Genomic DNA, 21,558 nt, shown 5'->3' with positions numbered 1-21,558 from the left:
GCTCATGGGATGGAGCCCCATGTTGGGCTCCACACTGAGTGTGGAGTCTGCTTGGGATTCTCTCCCTCTCTCCCTTTGCCCCTCTTCACCACTTTCATTCTCTCTCTCTAAAATAAAAAAAAAATTGTTTTAATCATCACTGTGAAATTGATATCAACATAGAAAAAAGAAAAAACTTTGAACTTGAATCTAATTTACAACAACACCCTTATACATTAGCAAAGCAGCTCCTAACCATTAGCCTCCTTTTGTTATCCTGAAACCAACATCCTCAAAAAGGGGAAATTGAGAAAAGCAGAATAATTCAGTTAAAAAAAATACTGAGCACTTGTGGGCTTATGTTAGAAAACTGGCCATTTAAAGGAGAAAGTAAAGTACATATCAAAGTCATCATTATCCAAAGTAGAATAAGATATACATACAGAAAAGAGATCGGTGATTGCCAGAGGCAGGCGTGGGTAGTGGATCAAATAGGTAAATGGAATAGAAAGATACAAATGTTCAGTTATAAAATAAGTAAGTCCTGGAGATATAATGTATAGCATGAGGACTATAGTTAATACTGTATGGTATATTTGCAAGTTGCTAAGAGAGTAGGCATTAGAAGTTCACATCACCAGAAAAAAGAATAGCAACTATATGTGCTGATGGATGTTAACTGGACTTCCTGTGGTGATCATTTTGCATATATATGCACATATATATTTATATATATATATTGCACACATATATAGGAATACCTTGTTTTGTTGTGCTTTGCTTTATTATACTTTGCAGATATTTCATTTTTACAAAATGAAGATTTGTGGCAATCCCTCATCAAGGAAGTCTATTGGTGCCAATTTTTCAAACATTTGCTCACTCTATGTCTCTGTGTCACATTTTGGTAATTCTCACAATATTTCAAATTTTTTGTTATTATATTTGTTATGATGATCTATAATCATTGATCTTTGATGTTACTATTGTAATTGTTTTGTGATGCCACAAACCACACCTATGTAAGAATGTGAACTTAACTGATAAATGCATATGTGTTCTAACTGCTCCACCAACTGGCCATTCCCCTCTCTCTCCCTTGCCTCAGGCCTCCCTATTCCTGGAGACACAACAATATTGAAATTAGGCCAATCAATAACCATATAATGGCCTCTAAGTGTTCAAGTGAGGGGAAGAGTTGCACATCTCTCACTTTAAATCAAAAGCTAGACATGATTAAGCTTAGTGAAGAAGGCGAGTCAAAAGCTGAGACAGGCTGAAAGCTAGGCCTCTTGCTCCAAACAGCCATGTTATGATTACAAAGGAAAAGTTCTTGAAGGAAATTAAAGTGCTAACCCAGGGGCACCTGGTGGGCTTAGTCAGTTAAGCATCTGACTCTTGATTTCAGTTCAGGTCATGATCTCAGAGTCATGAGATCGAGCCCTGCATTGGGCTCTGTGCTGGACATGGAGACTGCTTAAGATCCTCTTTCCCTCCCTTACTGCCCCTCCCCAAAGCTTGCTCTTGCTCACTCTCTCTATTTCTCTCTCTCTCAAAAAAAGTGCTAAACCAGTGAACACATGAATGATAAGAAAGTAAAACGGCCTTATTGCTGATATGGAGAAAGTTTGAGTGATCTGGATAGAAGATCATATCAGCCACAACAGTCCCTTAAGCCAAAGCCTAATTCAGACCAAGGCCCTAACTCTCCAATTCTGGGAAGACTGAGAGAGGTGAGGAAGCTGCAGAAGAACAATTGGAAGCTTGCAGAGGTTAGATCATAGGGTTTAAAGAAAAAAAGCCTTCTGCATAGCATCACAGTGCAAGGTAAAACAGCAAGTGCTGATATAGAAGCTGCATCAAGCTATACAAAAGACCTAGAAGATTATTCATGAAGGTGGCTATGCAAAACAAATTTTCAATGTAGATGGAACAGCCATCTATGGGAAGAAGATGCTTTCTAGGCCTTCATAGCTAGAGAGAAGTCAATACCTGGTTTCAAAGCTTCAAAGTACAGGCTGACTCTATTATTGGGGTTACTGCAGCTGGTGACTTTAAGTTGTAGCCGCTGCTCATTGACCATTCTGAAAATCCTAGGGCTCTGAAGAATCATGCTAAATCTATTCTGTCTGTGTTCTATAAATAGAACAACAAAGCCTGGTTGACAGCACATTGTTTACAACATGGTTGACTGAATTTTTTTAAGCCCCCTGATGAGATCTGCTCAAGAATAAAAGATTCCTTTCAAAATATTACTCCTCATTGACAATGCATATAGGTAACCTAAGAGCTCTGATGGAGAGGTACAAGGAAATAAATGTGGTTCTCATGACTACTAACACAACATCCATTTTGCAGCCCATGGGTCAAGGAGTAACTTCTTGTGATTTAGGAAAGCACATTTCATAAGGCTCTAGCTGCCATAGACAGTGATTCCTCTGATAGATATAGGCAAAGTTAGTTGAAAACATTCTGGAAAGGATTCACCATTCTAGGTGATTAAGAACATTCATGATTTATGGAAAGAGATCAAAATATCAACATAACCAAGAGTTTGAAAAAAGTTGATTCCAACTCTCATGGATGACTTTGAGGGGCTCAAGACGTCAGTGGAGGAAATCATTGCAGATGTGGCAGAAATAGAGAACTATAATTAGAAATGGGGCCTGAAAATGTGACTGAATTGCTGCATTCTCATGATAAAATTTTAATAGATTAGCAGGTTGCTTCTGATGGGTGAACAAAGAAAGTGGTTTCTTGAGGAAGAAACTACTCCTGGTGAAGATGCTGTGGAGATTGTTGAAATGACAACAAAGAATTTAGAATATTACATGACCTTAGTTGATAAAGCAGTGGCAGGGTTTGAGAGGATTGACTCCAGTTTTGAAAGAAGTTCTACTGTAGGCAAATTGCTATCAAACAGCATCACTTGCTACAGAGAAATCACTCATGAAGGGAAGAGTCATTCAATGTGGCAAACTTCATTGTTGTCTTGTGTTAAGAAATTGCCACAGCCACCTCAGCCTTCAACAACCACCACCCAAATCAGTCAGCGGCCATCAACATCAAAACAAAATCTTCAACTGGCAAAAAGATATGGTTAGCATTTTTAAGCAATAAAGTATCTTTTAATTAAGGCATACACATTGTTTTTTTAGACATAGTGCACATTGTACACTTCATAGACTACAATACAGTGTACACATAACTTTTATATGTACAGAGAAATCAAAATATTCATTTGACTTATTTGATTGTAATACCTGTTTGTTGTGGTATTACAGGTTGTGGTGGTCTAGAAACAAACCTTCAAATCTCCAAGGTATGCCTATACATAAATAGAATCATTATGCTGTAATGAAAACTAAGACAGTGTTATATGTCAATTATATCTCAATTTCAAAAAAGAAAAAATATCATATTGTATACCTTGAATATATACAATTTTTATTTACAAAAACAATAGACTGGAATAATACCATTTTATAAATTAAAAAAATTTTTAATGTTTATTTATTTTTGAGAAACAAAGAGAGTGTGAGTGGAGGAGGGGCAGAGAGAGAGGGAGACACAATCTGAAGCAGGCTTCAGGCTCTAGGCTGTCAGCACGTAGCCCCTGAACTATGAGATCATGACCTGAGCCAAAGTCAGACGCTTAACTTAACCGACTGAACCACCCAAGCACCCTGGGAATAAGACAATTTTAAAATATCAAAATTCTCTGGGGATCAAAAGGAGGGAGAAGTCCCATCCATTTGAGAGCATTAGGAAAGGCACCATGGAGAAAGTACAGAGGATGGGCCATGCAAGAGAGGAAGGAAGGAGCAGACAGTTTGAGGTGTGGGCTCTCCTGGCAGCAGAAAGCTCAGGCAGCACCACAGAGTAGGAAACACAGGGATTTTTCAGAGAACATTCGGAAGATGAAAAGAAACTTGGAAATATACACAAGGAGGCTTGAAGTCCCAGGCTGGTAAAGTTTACACTTATTACAAAGGCATTAATGATTTTTTTGTAAGGGCGTACTATTATTAAAAATATGGTTGAGGCTTGAACAACACAGGGTTCAGAAGCACCCACCCTGCTCAGTTGAAAATTCACCTATAATTTTGACTCCCCCCAAACTTGACTACTAATGGCTTGCTATTGACCAGAAGTCTTACCAATAACATAAACAGTCAATTAACACCTATTTTGTATGTTATATTGTTATATAATGCATTATTATAATAAAGTAAGCTACTGAAAAGAAAAGATTAAGAAAATCATAAGAGAAAATACATTCACAGTACTGTACTGTAAAAAATCTGCATATAGGCAGAGCTACTGCTAGTCCTATAGATCTCTTGCTTCAACAATGTTTAGACATAACAGACCCAGGGACTCCCCTTTTCCAGCCTCCAGCCACTCTCCAACCTCTTTTCCAGTGGCAACCTCCAGAATCATCTTCTCACCACCCTCTGGCCCCAGAAGTAGCTAACACCAGTTTTTGAGTTTAGCTCCTTTTTTCCAATCAACCAGGAGCTCCTGGATTTGTCAGAATAATTCCACCAAGGTGGAGGCCACCTTCAACTGGCTGGTCAACATGCATCTAAAGGTCTTCAACACCTACATCTCTCTGGGCTTTTATTCAACCTATATCAGATGGCTCTGGAGGGCCGAGAGGCTCTTGAAGATACAAAATCAGCATGGCAGCCATGCCCTTTTCCAAGATGTTCAGAATCTCTGTCAAGATGAGTGGGGTAAAGTCCTGGATGGCATAGTTCTGAAGAAGAATCTGAAGCAGGCTCTTTTGGATCTGCATGTTCTGGGTTCTGCCCACACAAATTTCCATCTCTGTGACTTCCTGGAGAACCACTTCCTAGATGAGGAGATAAAACTCATCAAGAAGTTCGACAACCACCTGACTCCCCTCTGCAGGCTGGCCGACCCCCATTGCTGAGCTAGAATGAGTATCTCTTCCAAAGGCTCACTTTGAAGCATGATAACTGGGAGCCTTTGAAGCTAATGGCCTTTGAGGAACCCATGTGCCTCCCAACTGATGTCAGGACTTCTGCCTGAGCCTCTCCTTGCACCCACTAAGCAGTTAATCCCCCTGAAGTCCTCACCAAGCCCTGAACCAAATGAAAACAATAAAGCTTTTTGCAGAAAGCAAAAAAAAAAAACAAAACTCTTTGTAGGGGACCTATGCAGTTCAAACTTGTGTTGTTCAAGAGTCAATTGTATTATCAGAATGTATGTATTTCTTTGATTTTTATACTAACAATGTAATGTACAACTTGATGAATTTTCACAAACTGAAAGCACCTTTAGAATCAACACCCAAGGTGAAGAAATAGAACATTATCCCTACCCCAGAAGACAGGCACTTCCCACCAAAGGGTAATACTCTTCTGGCCTCTTCCACCCTACATTTGGTTTGCCCAGTTTTGAACTTGTTATAAATAGAATCATGCAGTATTCATTCTTTTGTATATAGCTTATTTTGCTCTGCATCGTTTGTGAGATTGTTCTCTCTTTTGCATGAGTCATAAACATTCTGATTGCTGTATATAGCTTACACTGGGTGAGCACCACAATTCATTTATCCATTCCGTTCATTATTTCAAATAGTGCTCCTATAAGCATTTTAGTGCATGCCTTTTAGTAGACACAGGTATGTATTTTTGTCAGGTGTATATGTGGTAATGAAAACATATGTTCAGCTTTAGGAGATGCAGAGAGGTTGCATTTTAAGGCAGTTCATTAATGATAGAAGTCAAGTCAAAGTGATTAAAAATAGATCAGTTGGGGTGCCTGGGTGGCTCAGTCTAAGCATCCGACTTCAGCTCAGGTCATGATCTCATGGTTTATGAACTCAAGCCCTAAATTGGGCTCTGCCCTGGCAGTGCAGAGCCTTCTTGGGATTCTCTTTCTCCACTGCCCCCCCCATCTCTCTCCCCCTCTCCTGCTTGCACTCTCTCTCAAAATAAATAAATAAACTTAAAAAAAATAGGGAGATCAGTCATCTGGCTTTTCTAATCATTCAGGTTCAAATTAACAAATATATAAATAGTGGTCATATCAAGAAAAGGTATGGGAGAAATGGTGAATTTTCTAGGATTTTTAAAAATTTATTTATTTTGAGAGAGAGAGAGCATGTGTGTGAGTGGGGGAGGGGGACAGAGAGACAGAGAGAGAGAGAGAATGTCAACAAGGCTCCATGCTGTCAGTGTATGTAGCTCATGGGACTTGACCTCATGAACATCATGACCTGAGCCAAACCCAAGAGTCAGAGGCTTAAGTGCCCCTCAGATTTCTTTATTGGGTAAGAGGGAGCAGTCAGAGATGTCTTTGAGATGATGCCTTTAGCTGGAGAAAACATTCAAGATGAGTGATCTGTGGAGGGCAAATGAGGTAGAGTTTGAATAAGTTAAGGCTGAGGTGAGCACACCATTGCAAATGCACATTTGGAGTTTCTACTTTATGGCACTTTATGACGTAGATTTGGAATATTTTGTCAAGAACAATGATCATGGAAGCGGCTGGTATGGATAAAATCATTGAAGAAGATAATGAAGAGAACTACTGAAAGGGCAGTGAGGTCAAGGACTGACAGGTAGAGGCACATACGCGGGATTTGGCCTCAGGAGTCTTTGGTGATCTTCCAGGTAACAGTGTCTGTAGAGCAGAGCGTTTGGCTAGAGGAAAAGCAAGGAGAGCGGCAAGAAGACAGGAGAGCTACAGGGTAAGGGACATTGGGAGGGAGGAGTTTTTGTTTTTTGGGTTATTTTTGGTAGGAGAAGAAGTATTTTTCCAAAAGACTTAGTGATTCAGTATGATTTGTGATTTGTAATTCTTGGGACGCATGTTTCTCTTGAGTAACATCATTCAGAGTTTTGTAACACTTTTTAAAGGATGGTCCTATTGGCGTCTATTACAAAGCTTACAAAGCTACAGCTAGAGTTTAATGCAAACTTAACAGATTGGGGAAAGTTTTCACATCTAATTCTCATTTTTAGTATCTCTAGTTCTTGACATATAAAGTCTTTGTAGATTAATAAAATACACCAATTGGCCACAAGCCATCTGTTTAATAACCCACCCCATAATTTTGCTTAGAAATTTTGCTAAGAAAACTGCTGGTCGGCAGATTTCTGAGTGACCCTAGGGAAAGCAGTATATCTCCCATCTCTATTGCCCAAGGGTCTTTGGGGTGCAGGGCCGGAGTACCCGGCAGCCTAGATGTGCCTGGATCCATCTCCTGGACACGGCTTTCCTCCCTACCACACCAGCCACCTTCCCTCCCCTACCACACTGAGGACAGGTGGGTGTGTCCTATCCAGCAAGTTAAAATACTCCATCAGGAAAAAGAGCAGGCTTGCAGTCGGATTTTAGATTTTCCCAAAGAAGCAGGACCAAGGATGAGAAGGAAAGTGAAAACTGCATAAACAGAAGAGAAAGCTTTTCCACTGACTCTGTGCCAGCAGCCCCGATAAGGAGAGAAATGCAGATGAATGACTTTTCATACTGAAATGACTTATTTGACACAGTTATCCAGAACTCAGCCAAGAATGCAGAAGGAAGGAAGCAAACAAATAAACAAAAAGGCTTCCAAGTCTCTAAAATAGAGGGTGCTCAATGTATGCTCTAAGGCTCCGCTGCTTAGAAGAACATATTCTGGTCCTCTAATAAGGCATTTTTACTCTCAAAGAAGATTCTATTCCAACAAGAAAGAATAACTGGTTTGGGGGGGGCTGCAAAAAAAAATTAAAAGCTGCTAATTAAATAGTGCTTTATTTTCTATCTCTTGGGCCTTATGAATCACACAGTTGCTTATCTGTTTGGATTACTAAAGAGCTCAGAAACAAATTTGTAGCCCACTTCTAACAAAATGTGCAAAAACTTAACGTGCATATTTGATAGTACTAGCTTCATTCCTGGCCCAGTCTTACTTCTCTTACCCTTGTATTTTCTTCTTCTGACTGCTTTATTTATTTTTAATTTTTAAAATATTATATGTTTTAAGCTGCTATATTACATTTATGAAATTAATTTGCAGGTATTTAAAGAAAAATGTCAGGGCCACCTTTGTGGTTCAGTTGGTTAAACATCTGACTCTGGATTTCAGCTCACTTCATGATTTCATGGTTCATGGGATCGAGCCCTGAGTCAGGCTCTGTGCTGACAGCATGCATCCTGTTTGGGATTCTCTCTCTCCCTCTCTTTCTGTCCCTTCCCTGCTCATGCTCTCTCTCCCTCAAAATAAATAAACACTTAAAAAAAGGAACAATGGCAATACATAATAAATAGCAAATAGAGACTAATGCACATGGGCCACATGATAGCTAGGAAAAATGACTGTAGAAAAGAGGAAAGAAAACCATTAAAAAAAACATGGATGTATGAACTCAAAAAACTTGCTTAATATTCTGGGGCTATTTACAGTTAAGGACATCTTGTCACACATCTCAGGATCCTCTGAGGGAATCTCTGTGTCACATCCCAAAATAGTTACTCAGTTTCATAGTGATGACTGAGTCATCATGAAGGGGGGGTAAGTTAAATACAGTGAATTCTGCTTATAAAGGCAGAAAAGTATAGATTCCATTTTTTCAATAAATATTTTTTATAAAAGAATAAGATTTTCTGAATTACCATAATTAGATGATGTTACAAAAGTTTTTTGAAATAGGATTTTTGAGTTTGTTGATCTCCAAAGAGTTTTATAGATAGCATAAGTATCAGTATAGAGAGCTGCTTCGTGAGGGAAACGTCTGACCTGTCCATACCAACCTAAAAATGCTATTCTTCAGAAGGTATCTGAACAAAGCAAAGAGAAAACAAACCATCTGTTAAGTCACCATCTACCTTAAGAAAACATGTCAACATTAACCACATATTAAGTTCATTCGAAGGGAAAAAGAAGTTTGGTTTCTGCGTCCAAGGAAACTGTAGAGTTGATATCGGGTTACATAATGAAATGCAATTTTTTTCAGCTTTATTGAGGTATAACTGACAAGTAAAATCATATATTGATTTTAACAATTGGTTATCTTATTTATTTTAATTTATTTATGATTAACACACAGTGTTATGTTTCAGGTGTACAATATAATGATTCAACAATTTTATATATTACTCACTGCTCACATAAGTGTAGTCACCATCTGTTACCAAGCAACATTATTACAATATTGGCTGTATTCCCTGTGCAGTACTTTTCAGCTCAGTGACTTCTCTGTTTTGTAACTGGAAGTTTGTACCTCTTAATCCCTTTTATCTACTTCATCCATCCTTCCATCCCCCTTCCCTCTGGCAACAACCAGTTTGCTTTATTCATTCATTCATTCATTCATTTTCTCTATATTTAACAGTTTGGGTTTTTTGTTTGCTTGTCTCTTTGTTTCTTTGTTCATTGTTTTTTAGATTCCACATGTAAGTGAAATTGTATGGCATTTGTCTTTGTCTGACTTATTTCACTTAGCATAATAGCCTCTAGCTCCATCTATGTTGTTGCAAATGGAAAGATCTCATTTTTTAATGTTTTTTTAAGGTTTTTTTTTAAGTTTTTTTTTCATTTATTTTATTTTTGAGAGGGAGAGTGAGGTCGAGCGTGAGCCGGGGAAGGGCAGTGAGAAGGAGACACAGAATCTGAAGCAGGCTCCAGGCTCCGAGCAAGCGTTCAGCACAGAGCCTGATGTGGGGCTCGGACCCACGACCGTGAGATCATGACCTGAGCCAAAGTCGGACACTTAACCGACTGAGCCACCCAGGCGCCCAATGTTTTTTAAAGTTTTATTTGAATTCCAGTTAGTTAACATACAGTGTTATATTAATTTCAGGTGTACAATGTAGTGATTTACCACTTCCATACATCACTCAGTGTTCATCACGACAAGTACACTCCTTAGACCCCATCACCTATTTCACCCATCCTCCTACCCACCTCCCCTCTAGCAACCACCGGTTTGTTCTCTATACTTAAGAGTCTGTTTCTTGATTTACCTATTCCTCTCTCATATTTTTTTGGTAAAATCTCATTTTTTTGTAATTGTAAAATTGTAAGATATTTAAAGTATACATTGTGATTACTTGATATACATATACATTGTGAAAAGACTCCTCCCTTCTAGTTAATTAATACAACCATCACCTCACATATTTATATATACATATAAATATATTTATGTGCTTCTTAGTGAGAACATTTAATTTCTACTCTCTTAGCAAATGTCAATTACAATATTACAGCATTAACAACTATAGTCATTGGGACACCTGGGTGGCTCAGTTGGTTAAGCATCCGACTTCGGCTCAGGTCATGATCTCACAGTTTGTGGGTTTGAGCCCCGCCTCGGTCTCTGTGCTGACAGCTCAGAGCCTGGAACCTGGATTCTGTGTCTCCCTCTCTCTTTCTGCCCCTCCCCTGATCACACTGTCTCTCTCTGTCTCTCAAAAGTGATTAAATGTTAAAAAAAAATTAAAAACAACTATAGTCATTGTATTATACATTAGATCTTCAGACCTTATTAATCTTATAGCTAAAAGTTTATACCTTTTTACCAACCTCTTCCTATTTCCCCTACCCTCCAGCCACTGACAACCACTATTCTCCTCTCTGCTTCTATGAGTTTGACTTTTTCTTTAAGATCTTTCATATGAGTGAGACCATGCAATATTTGTCTTTCTCTAAGTTACTTCACTTTGCATTATGCCCTCAAAGTCTATTTGTCACAATTTGCAGGATTTCCTTCTTTCTCATGGCTAAATAATATTCCATTGTGTGGACGTATACGTATACATACTACATCGTTTTTCTCCATTTATCCATTGGCAGACAGGTACTTCCGTACCCTGGCTATTGTGAATAATGCTCAATGAACATGGGAGTGCATGTATCTCTTCTATATCCTATTTTCATTTCCTTTAGATAAATACCCAGAAGTGGGTATTTATTGATCAATGGATCAATTCTTAATTTATTTGAGGAACCTTCATATTGTTTCCCATGGTGGCTGTACCAGCTTATACTTTCATCAACAAAGCATGAGGGTTTGCTTTCCTCCACATCCTTGCCAACACTTGTTTTTTCCTTTTGATAAACAGCCGTTTCAACAGGTGTGAGGTGGGGTGCCTGGCTGGCTCAGTGAGTGAGTGAAGCATGAGATTCCTGATCTTGGGGTCGCAAGTATAAGCCCCACGTAGGACCTAGGGCTTACTTTTTGAAAAATTGAACAGGTGTGAGGTGATATTTCATTATAATAGTCACCATGTGACATCTATTATACATTAGATCCTCATTCTGATTTGCATTTCCCTGAGGATTAACGGTATTGAGCACCTATTTACATACCTATTGGTCATGTGCATGCCTCCTTTAGAAAAATGTCTTTTTAGTTCCTCTCTGCCTGTCTTTAAATTAGACTGTTTGGGGTTTTTTGCTATTGAGTTATGTGAGCTTTTTAAAATATGTTTAGGATATTAACTCCTTATCAGATATATGATTTGTAAATATTTCTCTTGTGCTATAGGTTGTCTTTTCATTTCGTTAAGGCTTCCTTTGCTGTACAGAAGCTTTTTAGTTTGATATAACTAAACTTGTACACAGTTTTTTTTAACCTTCCAGGAAATAACATATTACAGAGATTTCTCCCCATCCCTAGAAAACAAGACACATTATATTCTCTCCTCACTGGATTTTGCTCTGTTTTGAATCAGGAGGACATGAGCTGTGAGGAGAAGCTGTACTTCGGCCTGAATGAATATAGTAAGTCTCTACAGTGGGGAATCACAAGCCCACTTTTAAGATGTGATGAGACTTTTGAAAAAATGGTGAACACACTCTTGGAAAGGTAAGGACCTTCAGCTTTTTCTTTAGCCATACTTGTGTATCTAAAATAGCCGGAAAGTCTTCTTGTGTCACTGTCACAGGGAGTTTGGTGGAGCACCAGCTGTGCAGATGATGTGCAAAGGCAGAATAAAAATAGCCTCTCCTAAGATGACCTTTTACTATATAGGTTTTCTGTGATCATTCAAGACTAACAAAGGAAACTAGCGACCCAAAATGGGACTTAGAAACACTTTTCATGCTCTGAGTCATCTCCCAAGCATCCTTCACTGCTACTACCAGGGGATTAGATGGGCAGAGGGATTTGCTGATTAAAGACCATTCCTCTGAGGTGTGCCCTTCCCCCAGTCCCCATATACCCTACACTTTTTCATTTTTCCCTCTTTCCCCCTCTATGCACCACAGACAAATACCCTTAGATGACTCAGTAAAAACTGAACTTTACAATGAGAGATTGGGAGTATAGACTGGAGAAGATGAGGAGCAATTAGATCATTGAAGTGAGTTCAGTTCCTAGTTGTGTCTCCTTCAGTCCCTGACCTTGGGAGTTAAAGATCATGACTTTTATGTCCGTTCTGCTTTCTTTTAATTTCCCAAGCCCAGGTCAAACTCCAGAAGAGTGAAGAGCTTTTCTATTTTTTTTCACTCTGAGTTTGATTCATGGACTCAAAGCATTGCAGAGGCATTAGAATTTACCCTAACCTAATACAGGCCACTCCCTACTCTCCACTGCAGCAGTCTGTCTGACCTTCCAGTGATAGAGGCAGTTGGACTCTGTTTGATGAGGCACATTCTAATTTTTAGTAGCTCTCATTCTTCAAACCAGCTCCAGTTGATTATAAGCCACCTATTTAACAACTTGCCCTGTAACTTTGCTAAGAAAAAAGAAAGAGAATAAAAATGAGGACGGGATGCATTCTATTCAGAGTTCTTATACTGTGTCAAGAAAAGGAACAGCCTTGGAGTAGGATTTTATATTTTGCAGCTGTTGGATTTAAGAAGACTTAACTGACTCTGTGACATTAATCCTTACATAGCACATGTGATATTACATTTCCAAAATCATCCCATGAGTCTCCCTTTTAAGTGTTTCCCACCCACTGGCTTCATCCACTAGCTTGGAACATATCCTCCCTTCTGGTAACATCATTCAGAGTTAATCCCGTCAACTTCTCTTACAACTTTTACAATACTTACAAAACAACAATTACAGTTCAATGCAAACATAACAGGTTGTGAATACTATTCACTTCTAAATTCATACTTCTTTCAGAGTATGAGATCTAAATGCCTATAGATCAAAATTACCATGTATTCTAACTTTGGCTTTCCTCTCTAGCCCATCAAAAAACATTAAGCTTTAAACATGGATCTGTGTGCTCACTTCTTCCAACCCAGTCACTCAAACTAATAAAGCTATGGTTTATTGGGCATTTGAAGAACTTGTGCAGGATTGAGTAAACTGAAGGATTTCTTCACTTTTCCCAAATCTACTAAATCCTTGCAATGTAAGAAGACGTTGTCAGAGACCTGAATGAATCTAGATCCAGCTCTGTCCCTGACCGGTTGCATGATCTAGGGCAAGTAGCCAGGCTTCTCTCAGCCCTTTAACTCACTCTCCTTCTGGTAGAAGGGGGAGTGGTCAAAAACAGGCCATCCACGGTCCTCTCCAGCTCTAAAGTACTTCAAAACCACGCTATTCATTTAATGACCCTAATTGGTATTTGACCCTGGGCTTTTCTGTGCAAGCCTGGCAGACCACTTGTTTTACTTTAAATAGAATTATAAAGTGGAACAAAGGCGAACAACCCCATGACCTACCCAGCTGCATGTGCTGCCAGCTGGCGACCAGAAAGAAAGTTCACAGGCTCATCCTCATTTTGCCAGCACCTCCTTTCTTGACCAGCACTTCTTCATGCCTGAAAGGGGGTCCTCTTTGCCCATTTGTACTTAACTTTGCCAGCAGGCCTGGCTTTCTGAGGAGTAACACATAAACGAGAGATGTATTTTCTGCCTACTCTGTAATTGTAAAAAGTGCCAATTTGGCAGACCAGGCAGGCTGGGGGTGGGGTACCAATGGGTGTTGGGATGAGGGATGGACACCCCTATTTGCCAGGCTCCCTTGACTAAGCAGCACTCAGGTTATAGGAGGCTATACCACTAGGGGGTGCTATTTCCCCAGTCAGCTCCAAGTTTTTTCCAGCACCAAGAGACAGTTTATGGAAAGGTACAGTTATCTTCTTTATTGAAAGATAAACTGCTGTCTGTGGAGTGGCTACCCTCAAATTAGTAATTAATATTAATAATTCTTTTCATGTCTAATATTTTTCAAACATACTAATGTCTCAATTTTCTTTACTGTTGTCAAGTATCAGAGAAATAAGCTGACAATGCCACCATTCTAACTCAGTGCCACGAACAAGAGGTTAGGATCCAGGGATGATCCATTATGATTCTGTCAAGAGTTGACCTGACTAGACCAGTGCTTCTCAAATTTTACAAATTGTATACAAACTACCTGGGAATCTTGTCAGGATGTGAGTTCTGATTCAGATATCTGGGGTGGGGGAATTTGGCATTTCTAAGAAACTCCCAGGTGGGACTGCTACTGGACTCTGCTGCTGGTCCATAGACCACACTCAGGGGAGCTAGGGGTCATTAGACCATCCCGAAGCCTCTTTAACTTGCTGTGCCTATCCCAACGGGTTCTGATTCACAGGCATTGAAAGCTCAAATTTTCCTTCTAGTGATGTGGGCTCCAAGGTCATGCTAGAGTTCAAGCCCCTTGAGCAGTAACCCCTTCCCACCATGATTGGTCTGTATTCCTCCCACAAAGACCTTCCTGTCCCAGCCAGTCCTGTTGCCTGAGTGCGAGCTCTTGTGTTCTGTTGAAGGTACCCCAGGCTGCACAGCATGGTTGTCCGCTGCTACCTCCTCATCCAGCAGTACTCAGAGGCTCTGATGGCCCTCACCACTATGGCGTCACTCCGAGACCACAGCACACCAGAAACCCTCAGCATCATGGATGACCTCATCAGCTCCCCAGGAAAGACCAGGAGTGGGCGGGGACACATGCTCATTATCAGGGTGCCCTCTGTGCAGCTGGCAATGTTAGCCAAGGAGCGGCTGCAGGAGGTGCGCGACAAGCTGGGGCTGCAGTACCGCTTTGAGATCATCCTTGGGAACCCTGCCTCTGAACTCAGTGTTGCAACTCACTTTGTGGAACGATTAAAGGTCAGCAATGATCAGACATCTCTCCTTTGAAATACCATTTTTTTCAGTTTTCTAGAAATCCCACATAGGTGGCTCAGAGGCCTGAGTTTAATAGAGTTTTGCACATGTGTTGTTTTGATCTTCATGACAGTGTTAAGACTAAACAAAGAGACATGTTCACTTCCCGAATTGGAGCCAGTTTATTAAGATTCTGCCAAGCCCCCTTTTTATCACGTGCATGCAGTTGGTCTTCCATGCTCTCCAACTGCAGGTGCAAATATGAGATGACCCAATTTGACCCCATGTTTATTGACCTTGTTCAAGATGCATCTAGCGCACGGCCATCTGTTTTCTCAGAAAAAGAGGTAAGTTGTTCTCTCAGACCTCTGTGGGTACCATCAATTCACTAATTCTTTTCTGTCTACCTAGCCTGTCATCTCAGGTCTAGAGTCAGTAAAGTATTTTGTCTTATCTTTAGTACTCATATAGAGCTATTCCCCACCCTCTTGCATGTGGATTCTTCAACAGTTTGTTGTTTCATTGAACTTGCTTTGACACAGCCCTGAGGCTTGCTGGTCTGACTTCTCCAAGCTTACTACAGAGGGATTAGTGCATGAGCACGGCCCCCTCCCCTCGCATGGCAGTGGGACTGACTGCTTCTCCTAAACCCTCCTATTAGGCATGGAGGGAGTAGGCAGAATTCCTAAATCAACTAACCTAACTCTTTCCTTTATGCCCTGCTCAGGTTTTTCTGGGGACTTTTATAATCCACGTGTTCTAGCCACTAGGAAGCATTTAATAAAAATAACTGCATACATATCTGTGTCTGAGTTAGATTGTCATGGTATGTGCACCCGACACACTAAATGTTGAGCTAAGTTGGGTTAAGAAAAATCTAATTTGCCACAAATTTTATGAAAAGAAAGCACATAGTTTTGGATTTTCATTTTTATCCTGGGCTTCAGTTTCTTATCTGCAAAATGAGAGAGTTGGATTATATGATCTTCAAGAGCTCTAATTGGAAGATACTATTTCATGTTCATAGAGCATTTTGCGGGGCACCTGGGTGGCTCAGTTTGTTAAGTGTCTGACTCTTGATTTCAGTTCAAGTCATGATCCCAGGGTCATGGGATCAAGCCCCACATCAGGCTCCATGCTCAGCATGGAGACTGCTTAGGATTCCTTCTCTCTCTTTGTCTATCTCTCTCTACCACTCTCCTGCTCTTGTGTGCACTCTCTCTCCAAAAAAATTAATTAAAATTGAAATTTAAACAATAAAGCATTTTGCAAATATAAAAATTTTATTGTATTCTATTAATTAACCTAAATTGAATAATCTAAAATGCAAATAAAATATCTTGTATTAGGTTGATAAGCAACTAGAACAAATAATTCAGTCTAAAAATAGAAACCCTAAATTTAATGGAAATTATAACAAAATTTATATTTCATATGTAGATATAATGTTTACTTTTTTTTTTTAACATTTATTTATTTTTGAGAGACAGAGCGAGACAGAGCACAAGTGGGGGAGGGACAGAAGGAGAAGGGTAGGACACAGGATCCAAAGCAGGCTCTAGGCTCTGAGCTAATAGCTCAGAGCCTGAGGTGGGGCTCAAACGCACAGACCCTGAGATCATGACCTGAGCCAAAGTTGGATGCTTAACCGACTGAGCCACCCAGGCACCCCAGCATTCACAATTTTAAATGATGGTTATAGACCACATAATTTGAAATTTCTATGGAATTTCTCAGATGAATAACAAATGAGAGTCCTGAACTCTTCTTACAGTATAATTCATTAAGATGTATGTCTTGAGACAATTTGAATGATACTAATGATCGAAGAATCTGGAAAGGCAAATAATTAGTACTGCTGTGTGAAGCCTTACAAACCTATTGCAGGGAAATGGTTGAAAAGGATGTGAGGCTGCAGAATCTTCTCTGAGCCTCCAGAACACTGACCAAGTATAGCTATTTAAGTCATTTATTCAGTCTTCAGAAGTGCCAATCACTAAGTCAGTATACATCAGCATGTCCTAAATAATTCCCCCTCTGGGCCATAGTTTGAAAACCACAATCAATACCTCAGGTTCTTTTCTTTTCCCTTTCCTCTCCTCTCCTTTCTTTCCTTTTCCTTTTCCTTTCCTTTCCTTTCTTTTCTTTAATTTCTCTAAGTAATCTCTCTGCCCAAAGTGGGGCTTGAACTCACAACCCCAAGATCAAGAGTTTTAACTGCCTGCTAGCAATCAGAATTACCTTCAGGGCTTTTAGACAGCAGCTGTTTTGTGAGCACTGTTCTGAGAGCATGCCGTACATGAAGGAGGGCCCAAGTAATTCTCAGAGCAGTTGTATCTTAATTTGTAGGAGTAGCTGCCAGTCACCAACAACACAAAAGAGATTTCTGTATTCTCAAAACTGCTGGACTCTATCAGTCCATCCTGTTCACACGCTCTCTTTGTGTGGAAGTGAAAATATGCACTCCCATTGAAATGTTAACATCCTAAGTAAGACTGCCATTTGCCAAGTGATTTCTGCTTCACACATTTATTTCTAAGTTACCAACCTCCCTTACCATTGTTGGGATGGCATGGGTGGGTGCGTATGCCTTTTATCTGTAGCTTTGGGTAACATCCTCTGCCTCTTATTCCATTGGATGGCCTTATTTTTGTGCTTCCCTCTAATTATCCTGTTATGTATTATGACTAGTTTACACATATGATAAGCATTTTGAAAGGATACAAGGCTTAAATCTAAATAAGCCAGTTTCACCAGAAGGCCTGTGAAGTTTTCTTCAGACTTCTTTAGCCTTGAGCCCCATATTTTCCTTGAACTCAGTGCCCACACAGTCTTTTGTGTTGTTTTAAATGCTCTCCAGTAAAGGGGTGCCTGGGTGGGTCAGTTGGTTGAGTGGCTGACTCTTGATTTTGGCTCAGGTCACAATCCCAGGGTCATGGGATCGAGTCCCACATCAGGCTCCACGTTCATGGAGCATGCTTACGATTCTCCCTCTGCCTCCCCCCCACCCCCAGCTCATGCGCTCTCTCTCTAAAATAAATAAAATGGAAAAAAGTATAAATAAATAAATGTTCTGTGTGAAATCGTCCTGAGAGAATGGTCAGTCCATCCAAGAACTGTGACCATCATTCATTAGAAGTAGCAGAGGGACGGAAAAGTGTGTTGTAGTGGTTTGGCCAGCTCTGTGTGGTCAAGAGTAAAAGTGAGATTTCTTTAATACTCTTTTGAAAATAAATCTTTTTATACAGTAAAACATTCCTTATCCCATCCTTATAACTTGACCTCATTGTTGTGGAACCATTGACCTCTCGATGGTTTCTGGGAGAGAAAATCCATTCAGGGAGAACCTCAGTGTCAGGAACATCATGAGTCCAATGGAAGGGTTATGAGTAAAATGATTCCTATTCCCAAAATTGTTTACTTTTAATCAGATAATGTAATTATTCCTTTTGACATGACAGTGTATGGAAAACTGAATTTTTGTAGATAACCTTTCAATTTTTTTTTAATGTTTTATTTATTTTTTATACAGACAGAGACAGAGCATGAGAGGAGGAGTGGCAGAGAGAGAAGGAGACACAGAACCAGAAGCAGGCTCCAGGCTCTGAGCTAGCTGTCAGCACAGAGCCCGACGCGGGGCTTGAACCCACGAACGTGAGATCTGACCTGAGCCGGAGCCAGAGGCTTAACCGACTGAGCCACCCAGGCGCCCCACCTTTCTTTTAATATTAAAAAAATATTTTTGGTAGGGGTGCCTGGGTAGTTCAGTCAGTTTAGTGTCTGACTTTGGCTCAGGTCATGATCTCATGGTTCATCAGTTCAAGCCCCGCATCAAGCTTGCTGCTTGCTATCAGCAGAGAGCCCACTTTGGCTCTTCTGTCCCCATCTCTCTCTCTGCCCTTTCCCCGCTCACACTTGCTCTCTCAAAAATGAATAAATAATTTAAAAAAATTTTTATGTTTATTTATTTTTGAGAGAGAGAAACAAAGCATAAGCAAGGGAGGGGTAGAGAGAGAGGGAGACACAGAATCAGAAACCGGCTCCAGGCTCTGAGCTGTTAGCACAGAGCCCAACGTGGGGCTCAAACCCATGAACTGCAAGATCATGACCTGAGCCGAAGTGGGACACTTAACCGACTGAGCCACCCAGGCGTCCCTAAATAATTTTTTAGTATATATTTTTGATAGATTGGTTTTCTAAGACAAGAAAAGCCTCTCGAATTTGTAAACCTATATAGGTCCATTGATTTTCCCCTGGTATGCAAAGATATGATAGAAGACTGGGGAACAAGGTCAGAGTGCCTCCCTGTTTACAAATTATGTATATTTTATTTTAATTATGGGTATATTTAATTCTAAAGACTGTTTTATCTAGATATCAGCAAATCTTAAATCCTATTACATTATGTCCTGCATATTAAATTTCTTTTTATCTCTTTTTGTGTTTAGCAAAGAAAGTATCAGTCTATTTTTAAAATAAATTGTGGGGCGCCTGGGTGGCTCAGTCGGTTAAGCCTCCGGCTTCGGCTCAGGTCAGATCTCACGTTTGTGGGTTCGAGCCCCGCATTGGGCTCTGTGCTGACAGCTAGCTCAGAGCCTGGAGCCTGCTTCCGGATCTGTGTTTCCTTCTCTCTCTCTGCCCCTCCCTCTCTCATGCTCTGTCTCTCTTTGTATCAAAATAAATAAAACATTAAAAAAAGTTTAAAATAAATTGTTTGCATTACTTAATACATCACTTCTTACTCTTTATTCCCTAAAGCATTATCAGAAATGTCAGTCTATTTCCTATAATAACTCCTGCTAGAAAGCTGTTATGAAGCATAGATGCTAGATACTTTATAAAACTCATAGAAATAAATAAATATCTATAAGATCTTTTCACTTTTGAACATTTTTCAAGTTGGTGGGATTTTTTTTTAACTGACATTCCATTTACTAAAGATATATATACTTGTGTATACCTGTGTTTGTGTTAATCTGTATCAGAAGTTGATAATTACTGGATTATTTCTGAAACCATAAACTAATTGCGTTGCTCTTCTAAGGGGCAGAGTTGGTTTTTTTTTTTTTTATTTCTCTAGACTTGATTATATATTTAGCCTTCTTGAGAGTGACTTTGGAGAGCCCCAAGCCAATTATTTGTCACTTATTTTGACAGTCAATATGGGGAAGGGGCAGGAATAACTATCAAGGCTAGCTAACTTGATGATTTTCTTGGTGAAAATATGTTTTCCTGGAGTTTTGTTAAGATGTTTTATTAGTCAATCATAATTGAAACTGTCTTTTTCAGTCAGTCAGTCCTAAGAGTCTGTCCATTATATGAAGAAAATATATTTAAAAGCCTTGAGTCAGGTAGTTTAACCAGGGTTTCTGTAAGGTTTGCATCACTGGCAGGGTATTTCACATTGTATGTTTCTTAAAGGCCACATTCTTCTAGAGTGCTTTGTTATGCTTTGTAGTAGCAATTTAATGTGTGCATGTGCGTGCGCGCACACACCCCCCCCCACACACACACACGTCATTTGGAAGCACAAATGCATATAAAATGTGGACCTAGAAATCTTTTAAGGGGTGGAAACTTAAATAAGGGTTTTAATTTTATCATATGGGTCCCTTTCTACAGACCTGGAGAGGAAATGAACCAGAAGAGTGGATCCCTCGGACATACCAAGATTTAGAAGGTCTGCCTTGTATTGTGATATTAACTGGCAAAGATCCTCTTGGAGAAACCTTTCCCAGGTACATTGTGATTAATTATTCCTCATTTTTTCTTAGTTACCCAGCTAAGCTGATGGTTAAAATGTGGCTGACACTTAACCATTTCATTCATTTAGTAAGGGGAAACAGAATTCATTCATTTAGTAAGGGGAAAGGAAAACTCAGAGATATAAAATATCTCTGAGGAAAAGGCTAGAAAGCCTAGGAAAAGGCTATACCCTTCCTTGACTCTTTGGCATTTCAGAAATTGCCTAGCAATTTGGGGAATGGAAGATAGCCACAGTGAGAAGTCTTTATGCATCAAAGCAGAGAGGCAGAGAGGAAAAACATCTGCCCCAAAACAGGATTTTCTTTATTTAGATAAAGTATCTCTTAATCTGCTATTCCTTTTTTTTTCTTTTTAAAAATAACAGCTTTATTAGGATATAATTCAAATATAATACATTTCACCCATTTGACATGTGCATTCGATAGCTCTTGGTGTATTCACAGAGTTGGACAACCATCACCACAATAAATTTTAGAACATTTTCATTACCGCCAAAGTACTTCCATATTCATTAGCAGACACTTTCCATTTCCCCCTAACCAAGCCCCCAGACCCCTCTATCCAGCCCTAGCAACCACAAAACTAGTTTTTGTCTGCAGAGATTTGCCTATTCTGGTGAGAGTGGATATCTTTGTATTATTTCTGGTCTTAGGAGGAACGCATTTAGTCTTTCACCATTAAGCACAATGTTAGCTATGTGTTTTTTCATATAAGACTTCAATCAGGTTAAGGAAATTCTCTTCAGTTTCTAATTT

At 39.7% G+C, this 21,558-nt stretch overlaps 1 protein-coding gene and 1 long non-coding RNA gene across 2 annotated transcripts in view; one reads left to right on the top strand and one right to left on the bottom strand.

Annotated features, from left to right (window-relative positions):
- GREB1L (GREB1 like retinoic acid receptor coactivator) overlaps positions 1–21,558 on the top strand; it is a 140,027-nt gene that overhangs the window by 91,535 nt on the left and 26,934 nt on the right. Inside the window, exons 18-20 of the mRNA XM_029922999.1 lie at positions 11,677–11,810; positions 14,701–15,040; positions 20,660–20,775. Coding sequence (XP_029778859.1) covers positions 11,677–11,810; positions 14,701–15,040; positions 20,660–20,775 — 590 coding nt within the window. The remainder of the gene's footprint in view (positions 1–11,676; positions 11,811–14,700; positions 15,041–20,659; positions 20,776–21,558) is intronic.
- On the bottom strand, positions 4,599–14,761 carry LOC115278513. The gene is made up of 3 exons (XR_003902932.1): positions 14,645–14,761; positions 13,628–13,782; positions 4,599–4,837 (listed from the first exon to the last, which is right to left on the bottom strand). It is a non-coding gene; the product is annotated as an uncharacterized LOC115278513 (long non-coding RNA).

The sequence above is a fragment of the Suricata suricatta genome, chromosome 14 (assembly GCF_006229205.1).
Source record: "Suricata suricatta isolate VVHF042 chromosome 14, meerkat_22Aug2017_6uvM2_HiC, whole genome shotgun sequence".
Classification (NCBI taxonomy): domain Eukaryota; kingdom Metazoa; phylum Chordata; class Mammalia; order Carnivora; family Herpestidae; genus Suricata; species Suricata suricatta.
The sequence above is the reverse complement of the archived record's forward strand: the minus strand, read 5'-3'. Positions and strand labels throughout refer to the sequence as shown.